The sequence below is a fragment of the Tachysurus vachellii genome, chromosome 23 (genome assembly GCF_030014155.1).
Source record: "Tachysurus vachellii isolate PV-2020 chromosome 23, HZAU_Pvac_v1, whole genome shotgun sequence".
Taxonomy (NCBI): Eukaryota; Metazoa; Chordata; class Actinopteri; order Siluriformes; family Bagridae; genus Tachysurus; species Tachysurus vachellii.
The window spans coordinates 15,089,240-15,102,904 of NC_083482.1; the positions used below are offsets into that span (position 1 = coordinate 15,089,240).

A 13,665-nucleotide genomic window follows, 5' to 3' on the forward strand; every position below is an offset into this window, starting at 1 on the left:
CCCTAATCCTAACCCCGCCCCTAACCTTAACCCTGACCCTTAGCACTTTTCATACAGCTCAAGAAGTCTAGAGTGAATTTTAAGGCAAAACTTTCATCAATGAACAAGACGTTCAGACAACCAGTAAAGATTTTTCTATTACAACGTTTACCTTCCAAATCGCAGCCGGTTCTATCAATACGTTAGCATACAAACCTTCACAAAAACCCATTTTAAATACAACGAAGCGACGTGAACTATAAAAAGCTTAGTCGTGTTTAATATCATCTTATTATCAGGGTTAAAATTTGAGCTCACAGCACAACAAACGAAGAGAATGAAAGGAAAAAGAAAGTGTAGGGAAATGATGATGTAAATGTATGTATGTAAAAACATACACAAATCAGTGACGCAGAACACAAAGACTCTGGAATGGTCCAGAGAAATTATAAGGTTGCTTTCACACAGGTATCGAGGTACTTTGTTTAAATGGTGTGTTCTTCACCATGGTGCAGTTCTTCAAGCAGGTGAGAACACGATCGCTTCAATCACGGAGGGGTGTAAACGCCTGAACGCCCGGCCTGAGAGCGAGAGCGAGGTGTTCCAGAGCTGCTTCAAAGAGAACCCTAAGGAGAAAGTGACAGAGATGGGGGACTCGAGTCATATGACTTGACTCGAGTCAGACTTAAGTCGCAAATTTGAGACTTGAGACTTGCTTGACAAATATTAAAAAAAGACTCGACTTGACTTTGACTTGACATTCATGACTTGAGACTTGACTCTGACTTGAGTTAAATGACTCAGAGATGGGGGACTCGACTTGACTCGAGTCAGACTTTAGTCGCAAATTTGAGACTTGAGACTTGCTTGACAAATATTAAAAAAGACTCGACTTGACTTTGACTTGACATTCATGACTTGAGACTTGACTCTGACTTGAGTTAAATGACTCAGAGATGGGAGACTCGACTTGACTCGAGTCAGACTTTAGTCGCAAATTTGAGACTTGAGACTTGCTTGACAAATATTAAAAAAAGACTCGACTTGACTTTGACTTGACATTCATGACTTGAGACTTGACTCGGACTTGAGTTAAATGACTCAGACATGGGGGAATCGACTTGACTCGAGTCAGACTTAAGTAGCAAATTTGAGACTTGCTTGACAAATATTAAAAAAGACTCGGCTTGACTTTGACTTGACATTCATGACTTGAGACTTACTTGTGACTTGCGCATGTGTGACTTACTCCCACCTCTGGAAAGTGAATCGACTCGACCGCAGGAAGCAAATCAAACACTAGCATTAGCGTTTTTTTCGGATGTGACGTGTTAAGTCGAGCCAAAGGACAGAGCCGTAGCACCGCCGAAATGCCACGTGTTCTGGAGATTTGGATTGATGAACAAAAAGTTCAGTATATGCAGGATTTGAGCATATAAAATGTTTAAAATAAGTCATTTATAAAGTTATCTTGCGATTTATTGAGCACCAGCTCCGTGATGTTTGTGATTGTACTTCATGTACTTGGAAAAGATTTGTACCGTTTTTCAGTCACCGTATTTCTGACTATCATACAACTAATTTCAACCAGTCCACCTTCACGTTTCTAATAAATATCAATCGTTTTCACGTCGACACACACAGAACACAACCCTTTATCCGCAGGTCGTCTTTCGTAACGAGTTTTCTCCTTTATTTCAGCTGTTTGACATTCGCTCAGACCGACAGCGGGTGGAGATCGGACGGAGGTCACTTAATCAGATTGTGAATAACAGAAGGTCAGCAAGCTCCTGCAAGTCATTTAAACGGTTTCTGATTAGCTCGTTGCTAAGCTTGGACTCGTGCGGTTACAGAGTAAGTGGACGAGTAATGCAATAATGTCACGCCAGTCTGAATGGATGACTGATGTAAGGCATCAGCATCTCTTCAGTGTTTGGTCAGTGATTAGATTGTGGAACGGCTGGAGATTCGGACGAGGAGGAGAATGAGATCTTTTTGTCTCCAGAAATAATTTGGTTGTGAATCTAAAAACAACAAATCTTATATACATACATACATACATATATATATATATATATATATATATATATATATAGAGAGAGAGAGAGAGAGAGAGAGAGAGAGAGAGAGAGAGAGAGAGAGAGAGAGCGCGAAAGAGCACTACTGACTTGTCGATCCTGATTGGTCAGAAGGTTGTTGATTTATTTTGCAGCTGTTAAAATTGTTATAACTGGGTGAATTCATCCCTCCATCAGTCTTTCTCTTCTTCTCTGCCCCCCGTCTTACTCTTTGCACCTCTTTCCTCTCTCTCTCTATCTCTCTCTCCCCTGTTGTATATATATATATATGTCCTGTTCTTTTTCCCCCCTTGTACTTTCTCTCATTTTTTTCTCCCCAGCTGTGTCACTTCTTTTATCCTTTCCTACTTTTTCACTTCTCTCCTGTCTTCCCCCTCTTTCTCACTGTTTCACTCTTTTCTTTTTCCTTCTGCTATTACTTTTCTTTTTTTGTTGTTGTGTGCTTTCTCTCTCTCACTCATCTCTCTCTCACTCACTCGTCTCTCTCTCTCTTTCTCTCTCACTCATCTCTCTCACGCATCTCTCTCTCTCTCTCTCTCTCTCTCTCTCTCTCTCTCTCTCTCTCTCTCACACACACACACACACACACTCATCTCTCTCTTTCTCTCTCTGTCTCTCTCTCTCTCGCGCGCGCACATCGCTCCTGTCTCCCGCACGGACGCACGCGCACGCGCTCTTTGCCTGTCTCGACGCTTTCTTCTTTTCCCTCCTGTCGTATTCAGGCGAGTCTAATTTTCTATGTTGTTTTGCTTTGTATCGCATTTAGTTCTTAATTTTATTCTAAGCATAAAGCATAAAGTTTTTGGATTTTTTTTTTTGATGCAAGACAAAACCAACAAATCACTAAATAACCAACAAACCGCTCGGTTCCTGCTCACCGACTGTCCTGAGCTCTAATGAGATTAACCCGGAGTGTAGTATCGCCGTGCTTTGGCTCAGTTTGTTGTTGTCTGTCACCCGTTAATGGCGCTCCGAAAGTAACGGAGGCGCGCGCGCTGAACCTACAGAGCTCGTGCGTGCTCACCTGTGTCCGGGGTTTAACCCGGAATTCTGGGGTGTTTTAAAGCGCGCGCGCGCTGCTTTGTTCGAGTGGACTGTAGCCTTCTGTAACATGAAGTATCAGAAATACATCACGGTGATGCAGATGGCTATGGGAGTGACCGCGTCCAACAAAGACGACTGTATCCCCCCGAAAAGACAGCTGTGGTGAGTAAAAGTGTCAATGAACCGGGAATAAATAAACAACACCAACAGGGCAATTAACTGGGAATAACATGCAGGGATGGAAAACCAGAGGTGTGTGTATGTATATGTGTGTGTATGTGTGTGTGTGTCTGTATGAGTGTGTGTGTATATGTGTGTGTGTGTCTGTATGAGTGTGTGTGTGTCAATGTGTGTGTGTGTGCGCGTGTGTGTGTGTGTGTGACATCTCCAGATCTGTTGTCAAGGTGCACGCGCGTCTCAGCTCAGCCCCTGTTTGCGGAAGTGAGACTCTCCCATATCTTTATTATCTATTTTTTTTTCTTTAACTCATTCTTTGGTCGCTCTTTCTTTATTGTACTGCTTCCTCTTTCTCTTTATTTTTGCAAAGAAAGAGCAAAATGATTTGTGTATTATGTTTCTTGTATTATTTATAGTACTATGCGTTGCCCATACAACAAAGTTATTATGATTAAATCAATACTGTATTCATTTGTCTGGTTTAAGGTTTAAATTGGGATTTAGGGACTAATGTTAGTGCAGTGTTTATAACTGGGGCGGTGAGACTTAATACACATCCATAGGAAATGGTGTAATGTGGGTCCTTCTTATCTGTGCAGGTTAAGATTGATCCCAGTCAGGCACACACACACACATACACAAACACACGTACACACACAAACACACACATACACACACACAAACACACACACATACTCACACACACAAACACACACACACATACACACATACACCTTTACACACACAAACACACATACACAAACACACACACAAACACACACACCAACACAAACACACACACATACTCACACAAACACACACACATACTCACACAAACACACACACACACAAACACACATACAAACACACACAAACACATACACACATACACCTTTACACACACAAACACACACACACAAACACACACATACAAACACACATATACACCTTTACACACACATACACACACACAAACACACACACATAAACACACATACACACATATACACCTTTACACACACACAAACACACACACACACACAAATACACATATATATATATATATATACACACACATACAGACACACACACAAACACACAGACACAAACAAACACACACAAACACATATATCTATATAACCACACACAGAGACACGCACATGCACACACATATACACACACAAACACACATATATACATACACACACACGATGTGTCTCCCTAACCCTAACCCTCGCAAGTTACATCCTATAAAGTACGCTAGCATTATGAATTCAATATCATAAACTAGCAGCATCTAATCTGCCTCAATGTTATGCCTCTAATCGCTTCATTTTGTCAGCATAAAAATGTTTATATAAGACCACACGACATGTCTCGTGTGTTTAAATCTATGGATTTAGATTTGTGGATTCCTCAGAATATTTTTGTTGATTTTGTGTTAATATTTTTGATCTCAAAATTGTAAAACCTTCGGGTGGCTTTTTATCAACTTGTTCAATTTTGCTTTATGTGACCTCAAATATAATATAGTAATAACAATGTATTAGTGATTTTCCTGTGATAAATTAAACCCTTTTGTTTTGGGAAATATCATTATAGTGTATAAGATAAATAACTGGACTTTTAAGGACTGTTATCACGCTTTTTAGCATCTCTTTAGGTAAAGCATTAAAGATACACCACATACACATTTCTAGGTAAAGATACATAATAAAGGAGGGGGCACGGTGTCTTAGTGGTTAACACGTTCGCCTCGCACCTCCAGGTCAGGGTTCGATTCCTGTCTCCACCTTGTGTGTGTGGAGTTTGCATGTTCTCCCCGTGCCTCGGGGGTTTCCTCCGGGTACTCCGGTTTCCTCCCCCGGTCCAAAGACATGCATGGTAGGTTGATTGGCATCTCTGGAAAATTGTCCGTAGTGTGTGATTGCGTGAGTGAATGAGAGTGTGTGTGTGCCCTGCGATGGGTTGGCACTCCGTCCAGGGTGTATCCTGCCTTGATGCCCGATGACGCCTGAGATAGGCACAGGCTCAATGAATGATACATAGTAAAGGTATAAATGAAGGTTTTATGACACACTTTAGTTCGTTAGATCTTAATGAAACTGAAGATCGCAAAATACAGTGAGCACATTATGCTTTAACATGACAATCATATAGCCTTGGAAATGACAAACACCTCCAAGCATCTGTTAGAGAATTAAAATGCTGGATTTTGGATCTTCTCTGCTTTTCTGGTCTCGCAGCTCGAACACGGAAACCCCTGCATGATGCCACGGCATCCACTCGAGACATCTCATTAAACTGCAAATAAGATCTGATTAAGAGCCTCGTTAAATTTGTCTGGATTTATTTTCTCAGTACGATACACAGCCCGGGTCATTCATTTGTACGACACGACTCAGCGGCGTCACTGAATAACGAAAAGGCTTGTACGTGTTATAGGGACTTCATTAAGGAGCTTTCTCACCTCACCGATCGAATCGAATCCATCTTGTCCAACTTATCAGTTATCACAGGTAGAGATGAATGGATCTCATGATCTCTGTGTCAGCATCAGTGCTCATCATGACCTGGTTTGTTAGCTGTCATGTTTTTGTTGTTGTTTTTTTTCCTTCTTCGCTTAGTGACTCGTTTAGCAAATTGAGAGTCGTTTGGATGAGTCGACCTTTCGAATCAGCCCGTTTACGAGACTTTTAAGCAGAGGTGGGAGTAAGTCACACGTGTGCAAGTCACAAATAAGTCTCAAGTCATGCATGTCAAGTCAAAAATCTCAAATTTGCGACTTAAGTCTGACTCGAGTCAAGTCGAGTCCCCCATCTCTGAGTCATTTAACTCAAGTCCGAGTCAAGTCTCAAGTCATGAATGTCAAGTCAAAGTCAAGTCGTGTCTTTTTTAATATTTGTCAAGCAAGTCTCAAGTCTCAAATATGCGCCTTAAGTCTGACTCGAGTCAAGTCGATTCCCCATCTCTGAGTCAATTAACTCAAGTCAGAGTCAATTCTCAAGTCATGAATGTCAAGTCAAAGTCAAGTCGAGTCTTTTTTTAATATTAAATATGCGACTTAAGTCTGACTCGAGTAAAGTCATATGACTCGAGTCCCCCATCTCTACTTTTAAGGGTGTTGGAGTGAACCTTATTCCCTTTTTTTTTTGCAAAAGCAATTACATCACTCTTATGTCATTTATTCAGAATGTTTCCATGGAAACATCTTTTCAACATGAGCTGTGAACGTTTGTATGACTCGTTTACGAGATATGAAGGTCGGAGGCCGAGAGCGCTCGCTCGTGAGACGGTTGAAAATACACTGTGTATTAGGACAGGCGATGAGTTACCAGGATCAAGGGCAATATGTCTTATTAACAAAGCACAATCATCAGCACAACAGAAGAAATAAAAAGCACTGATGCAAAGACGCTTATTTTATTTTGTCAAAGCTCATTTGTTGTGCCTTTCTATTTCATTTTAATCCGTTATTTAATCAGACTTAATAAAATGTTTATTTAAGAATGTAAGTAGACAAACTACAAAGCGACAAAGCCGCTCCTGATCAGAATATCGCAAACGGTGCTGTGAATCGTTTGGAAGAGTCGACTCGTATCAGTGAATCGAGTCAAATCATTAGAGTCACCGAAAAAAAAGTCCGAATTCGAGTAGAATCGATTTTTTTCTGTAGATGTTAAATCGAAGTAATGTTTTTTTCACTGTTTAACCGATCACCTCTCAGCTTCAGGTCCACCACAAAGCTTCCTTAACCCCAAACCTGTATCTGAACAAGCTTGTGTTTACTTTACTCGTGGTCTTCGCTCCATTACTTATTGTCCTGACACGTATCTGTGTGTCTTCTGGCAGAAACTCAGTGCAGGTCCACTGGAATGAACAGAATTTTTCTTTGTGTGCTTTTGCATGTTTAGAAGTTTTTGACGTTATAAAACAAGCAAACGTTATGTTGAGGTTTTGAACGGCTCTTAAAACGGTGTTGCTAAGCAACTGGGAAGTAAAAACTCTATAGTGAGGATCCAGCTACGTAAAAATTACTTTTAAAATAAAACACTTACCGTTTACTGCGTTAGCATAAACGCTAGTTTTTTTGCAGATAAATCAAACCACCAGTTCTTAGTCCACGTTACCCACATTGCTGCATATTCTATTCCAAATCGCAAACTCAAAAATCTTCTTGAAATTAAGAAAACAAATAAACACAATAAAACAAAAAGCATTTTATTTTCAATCTACAGCTAGCGATACGCACACAAACAGCCTTGTATTTTTCCCCATCCCCAGTGATTAATGCTTCAAAGTGTGTAATGAACACTATGCTACTGAGATAACAGCATGTGTGTGTGTATGTGTGTGTGTGTGTGTGTGTGTGTGTGTGTGTGTGTGTGGGAGAGCAAAGAGCAACGTGTTATCAGATCAACACAGTTCTTCCCAGCGTAAGGCCAATAACACTCAAGAATCGTTCGGATTCTGTGTAAATCTCACACACACACACACACACACACACACACACACACACACACACACACACACACATACGTGAGCGTCACACTGTTTTTTCTGCAGCCATTATAGTCACTCTGTAACTCTGCTAATGAAGCCCACAGTGCAGCAGCAGTTCACAAGCAGGCGTATGTTTGGATCAGCTCGTGTGAAAGGAGTCACTTGTTGAGTCAGTTGAGAGTCAGTTTTATCCGTGAGTTATAAACACAAGTTCGTCTGATCGTCCTTGAATCGATCGATGCTTGATGAAATCTAGATTAAGGATTTTGTGACTTTTTTCCCCTGTGTTTTATGCCGAGTTGATTTATTTTTAATCGTTGTAATTGATACGGGATTAAAGCAAGTCCGAATCTTGTCTAAGCCACGACAATCCATGATCCGTGTGAAATCGTTCCTGTTTGGGAACGGGCGGGAATGGGCGGGACCTAATCTACGTGTGCAAGTCACAAGTAAGTCTCAAGTCATGAATGTCGTCAAAGTCAAGTCGAGTCTTTTTTTAATATTTGTCAAGCAAGTCTCAAATTTGCGACTTAAATCTGACTCGACTCAAGCCGAGTCCCCCATCTCTGAATCATTTAACTCGACTCCGAGTCAAGTCTCAAGTCATGAACGTCAAGTCAAAGTCGAGTCGAGTCTTTTGTAATATTTGTCAAGCAAGTCTCAAGTCTCAAATTTGCGACTTAAGTCTGACTCGAGTCAAGTCATATGACTCGAGTCCCCCGTCTCTGCTAGGAAAACAAACTACTTTCTGTCTCATGTAAAGCACGTGTTAGACTTTATTCTCTTTGTTTGCTTGCTTTCATGTGATATTAATGTCAAAATAGTCTGTAATATTGTTTTCTTCTTCCTCGACATCAAACCTGTAACTTACAGATTCCATCAGAACGTCTTCAGACTTGATCGACACTCATGCTGTCAGAAGTTGGTTTCACACGGTGGTGCGAATCCTCTCATCTCACGTCATTCCAAATACTTATGGAGAACCGTATTTTGTTTGTTTATTTATTTATTTTTAAATATATCCAGTATGGCAGCCTCCTGGTGGACCAGTGGCACAATCCCGTCCTCTCGTTGCCATGGCCTGCGTTTGATTCCTAGTCAATAGAGAGCTAACACAACAACTAAAGATCTAACTCTCAGTACTGGTCCCAAGCTCGGTGAAAATGGTGGGGTCGTGTCAGGAAGGTCGCTCGGCATAAAACGGGCACCAAAATAAATGTGGCTCGGATGATCCGCTTTGGTGACCCTGAACACGTAGCAGCCGAAAGAACAACAATCTTGTCGCTCGTGCTGCACGTGTGTTGAGGAAGCTAACGACGTCATCACAGGGTTCCCACGCGTCCTGGAAAACATGGAAATCCTGGAAAATTAATGACCAATGTTCCAGTCCTGGAAAACACATGGAAAATGAGAGAAAACATAAACTGTCCTGGAAAAAATCTTGTTGTCCTGGAAAATGATTATTTTTAAATGTTCTTGATCATTTAAAGAACAGTTTACGACCGGTCGAAACGATTAACGTTAGTAACAGAAAGCGCTCTGTTCAGGGACGCCGAGTTTTGACGGGTTTTTTGTTATGCTGTTTAATCTCGCTGTGACGGACGACGCCGTCTTGTGTTGGAGGTTTCAGGTGCTAGGAATGGTTTAAGTGCTCGAATGTTTTCAGCAAATGGTGACGGGGAAGCAGGTTATATTAACCTTGTTGATCTGAATATCATGTGCAAGGGGAATGTACAGAAAACTAAAGCATGCATGACGGCATTGGCCTGAGAAAGGAGAGGGTATTAATATGTGCGGCCTTTTTATTTTATAAATGTTGAAATTTCATTCACATGACAAATTGTCTTTAAAAGTATAGTTAAGTAATAGCCATAAAGTGTACGCTGTTTTTAAGACTTCTGGAGAGAAGAACATATTACTTTAGGCTGTGAATCTGTGAGCCTTGTCTTTTTTTTTGCTAAATTTGAAATGTCCTGGAAAATGATCTCTGAAAAAGAGCGGGAACCCTGCATCAGCTGAAACACGTTCATGTTCATGTTTGTGTGAATTGCAGCACAAGTTCCAGTGCAACCCGAACTCACACCATCTCCCACAGCTAGTCTCAGGTTCGGTACCATGACGCGATTCCTGGTCCACGTGACGGCTTCTAAACGCGACTAAACTCGGCAGAATTCACTCGAGTGCTGAGCCTTTTTTTTTTTTGATCCTGGTCCTGATTTATTTCTGTTTTGTCTGAAAACTTTGTGCTTTTGTTACCTCAAAATCCTCTTAGTTTATTCTAATCGTCCTTTGTTTTGTCTCACACAAGACTGACTCCTTAAGCACCAGATAACTCAACGCACCTGTTCACGAGAGCCGTACAACCCCCCCGACCCTCTCCGGCATCACGTATCGTCACGTCTCTTTTCCTAATCTCTCCCTCTGTCCATCTGTCAGATCTGTCCAGCCTGTCTAATCCAGGTCGTGATCCGTGTCACACTTGGGCTTTAACCTCACATTAATAAAGCACCTGCGCTCTGTACACAAAACCAGGCAGTGCCTTTTAATCTTCTAAAGCTGACCGCTCAGTGGAAACTCCTCCGTTTGGCCCGGAAGCGACGGCCGTCGGCGACGTCAATCTGGACCGAATGCAGCTGGACACGATGTGACGTGAGTCATCATGAGTCGAGGCTCAGGGACAGATTTCTGGCGACATGCGAGTGCCAAAGACGTCGTGTCCTGTCTGCGGAGCCTCGGAGAACACATGCTAGCTGCTGCTGTCGATTTATGACTCACTAGTTTTACAGCAATTTGATAAGTCACTTGTAAAAGTTACAGCCACAGGTTAATGAGGTCAAGAAAAATGTTTTATTCTCTTCCATTTTCTGTAGTATTGATTTTTTTTTTAAAGGCGTTTTACATTTACGGCATTCGGCAGACACGTTATCGAGAGCGAAGCACAAAAGATTTTATTAATGAATACATTAACGCTGGGGGGGTTGTATTTGTTTTTCTAGGCCCACACAATCTTAACACAATCTTTAACTCGGAATCATGTGACTCATCGTGTACATTTACTTGTATTAGGAAATTTTTCTTGCTGTTTATTCAGAACAAGACACAGAACACAATCATTACTGTAATAACCGAATTCATGACGTATCTATTTGAAAGAATCGAAAAGCGGTTTTTATTTAAACGCCGGAGGTAAAAAGCACCGATTTAACCACAGAACACGAGCAGCTCCGTAATATCGCTTGCTGTGATTGGTTAACGAACTACCTTCTACATGCACCTTAATGCGTAACGCACGTTATTCATTCATTCATTCATCTTCTACCGCTTATCCGAACTACCTCGGGTCACGGGGAGCCTGTGCCTATCTCAGGCGTCATCGGGCATCAAGGCAGGATACACCCTGGACGGAGTGCCAACCCATCGCAGGGCACACACACACTCTCATTCACTCACACACTCACACACTACGGACAATTTTCCAGAGATGCCAATCAACCTACCATGCATGTCTTTGGACCGGGGGAGGAAACCGGAGTACCCGGAGGAAACCCCCGAGGCACGGGGAGAACATGCAAACTCCACACACACAAGGTGGAGGTGGGAATCGAACCCCCAACCCTGGAGGTGTGAGGCGAATGTGCTAACCACTAAGCCACTGTGCCCTCCCGTTAGAAACATCTGTAAGGGAAACTGAGTTTATTTGGAAAATAAGAAAAAACACAAACTTGGAGGAAATCCGTCACTGACGTCATGGCGATCGAGCCTGAGGCCGTTGCGGCGTACGGACTTTACCGTTCTAGTTCATGTGCCGTAACTCAACGTTATCTCGGAGCACGTCGGAGTTCTGCTTCTGCGGTCGACGGTGTTGCTGGTTTCAAATCTACAAATGTTTATTCTCGGAAAAAAAAGACGACATCCGCCGTCGGAACTGAAGAATCGACTGTTTTCCGAAGCAAAACACCGCGACTCTTTTAAGCTGTGAGCTCCATCAATGTTGCATTAGGGAGCCCAAAAATAACACGATGTCCCACTTGGACTTGGAAACAGAGCAGGTTTGTGCTTTCTAACATCTGTCTGTGTACCGAAGCGACTCCAAGAACCCGAGCCATCATCCCGGGCTCCGACAAATGCAAATGTTTGTGCACCCATTACAGAAAGAAAAGGCTTGTTCAGACCCGACACAAAACATAATAATAATAATAATAATAATAATAATAATAATAATAATAATAATAATAATTTAATATAAAATAACGTGCATTACGGGGGCACGGTGGCTTAGTGGTTAGCAGGTTCGCCTCACACCTCCAGGGTTGGGGGTTCGATTCCCGCCTCCACCTTGTGTGTGTGGAGTTTGCATGTTCTCCCCGTGCCTCGGGGGTTTCCTCCGGGTACTCCGGTTTCCTCCCCCGGTCCAAAGACATGCATGGTAGGTTGATTGGCATCTCTGGAAAATTGTCCCTAGTGTGTGAGTGTGTGAGTGAATGAGAGTGTGTGTGTGTGCCCTGTGATGGGTTGGCACTCCGTCCAGGGTGTATCCTGCCTTGATGCCCGATGACGCCTGAGATAGGCACAGGCTCCCCGTGACCCGAGGTAGTTCGGATAAGTGGTAGAAGATGAATGAATGAATGTTTCTAACGCTCTATAAAACACAACAGACCCATTAGGTTACATGAACTTCAAGTATCTCATCCCTTTATCTAAGTTTAACCATGTGGACCAGTTTTAAAAGATCACAAGGGGCACAGAACATGGTGGCGTTTTGCGTTCGTTTTTCTGCGAATGAGGACGTGGCGTTCTCGCTACTCCGTGTTCTGTGTTCCCTGGTTTGGGCGTCTTTGTTCTGGAACATGACTGCGTTTAGGTTACACGTATAATTACGAACGTAAAATCTCCTCTTTTGCCTATTGGTCATTTCAAAGGATGTGGAACAGTGACATAGAATTCAATTAAAAGCAGTTCACACAAGTTGGATCTAAAATTTCTTTTAGTGTACACAAAGAGTATGAGATCAGAAAGGAGGATGGTGTGTGTGTGTGTGTGTGTGTGTGTGTGTGTGTGTGTGAGAGAGAGACAGAGAGAGGTGGAGGATTACAGCTCGTACCTCACACTGGGCCCTCGGCTGTCACATAACATTAAAACCATTTCTGCACACTTGCCTCGAACTGCCCTCTAAACCACAGGGAGAAAAGAAAAGCCTTTAAAAACGAAGGAAAGCTCAGAGGAAAACGTTTTCGCTCTTCTCCTTTCCACAGCGCCCGTGTTTATGACGCCGCTTTAGCTTTCTCTGAGACGACCGAGAAGCCTCGAGTGAGAAGATCGAGCTGATTTTGGAAGTGTAGAAATGTCCTGATTTACACAGAGAGCAAAGGAAAAGAGTTTTTTATAAGTTTTATAATTATGAAATAAAAAAAATCATGCAAATAGGGAATGTTATATTTACACAATATGTCTGTATTGTCTTTAAAAAGGAAAAAGAAATTAAAAAATGACGTTAGAAAGCAGTTTTCAATTCAAATTATATTATCATTTTTTTTTTCATAAAATTAGAAGAATGGAATGTAATTTAACGATAGAATGAAAAAAAAGGGAAATTAAATATTTAATTAAAATAAAATAAAATAAAATAAAATGGCATAAGCTGTGAAGAACCGAGGAAAAATATGAACAAATATATAGATATATGATTTTATATAACCTTGCTCTTTCATTCATTCATCTTCTACCGCTTATCCGATCTATCTCGGGTCACGGGGAGCCTGTGCCTATCTCAGGCGTCATTGGGCATCAAGGCAGGATACACCCTGGACGGAGTGCCAACCCATCGCGGGCACACACACACACACTCTCATTCACTCACGCAATCACACACTAGGGAAAATTTACA

General features: G+C 41.9%; 1 protein-coding gene across 7 annotated transcripts in view; it reads left to right on the forward strand.

The window, feature by feature from the left end:
* The first annotated feature begins 2,837 nt into the window (after nucleotides 1-2,837).
* The window catches only part of tjp1a (tight junction protein 1a), a 110,493-nt gene continuing 99,665 nt past the window's right edge, over nucleotides 2,838-13,665 (forward strand). For 3 of the 7 annotated variants that reach the window (XM_060859606.1, XM_060859611.1, XM_060859608.1), the window contains exon 1: nucleotides 2,839-3,263. In XM_060859606.1, coding sequence (XP_060715589.1) covers nucleotides 3,169-3,263 — 95 coding nt within the window. In that variant the 5' untranslated portion in view covers nucleotides 2,839-3,168. Of the gene's footprint in view, nucleotides 3,264-13,665 lie in introns of all 7 variants that reach the window. The other 4 variants (XM_060859610.1, XM_060859614.1, XM_060859615.1 and 1 more) reach the window with 2 other exon arrangements.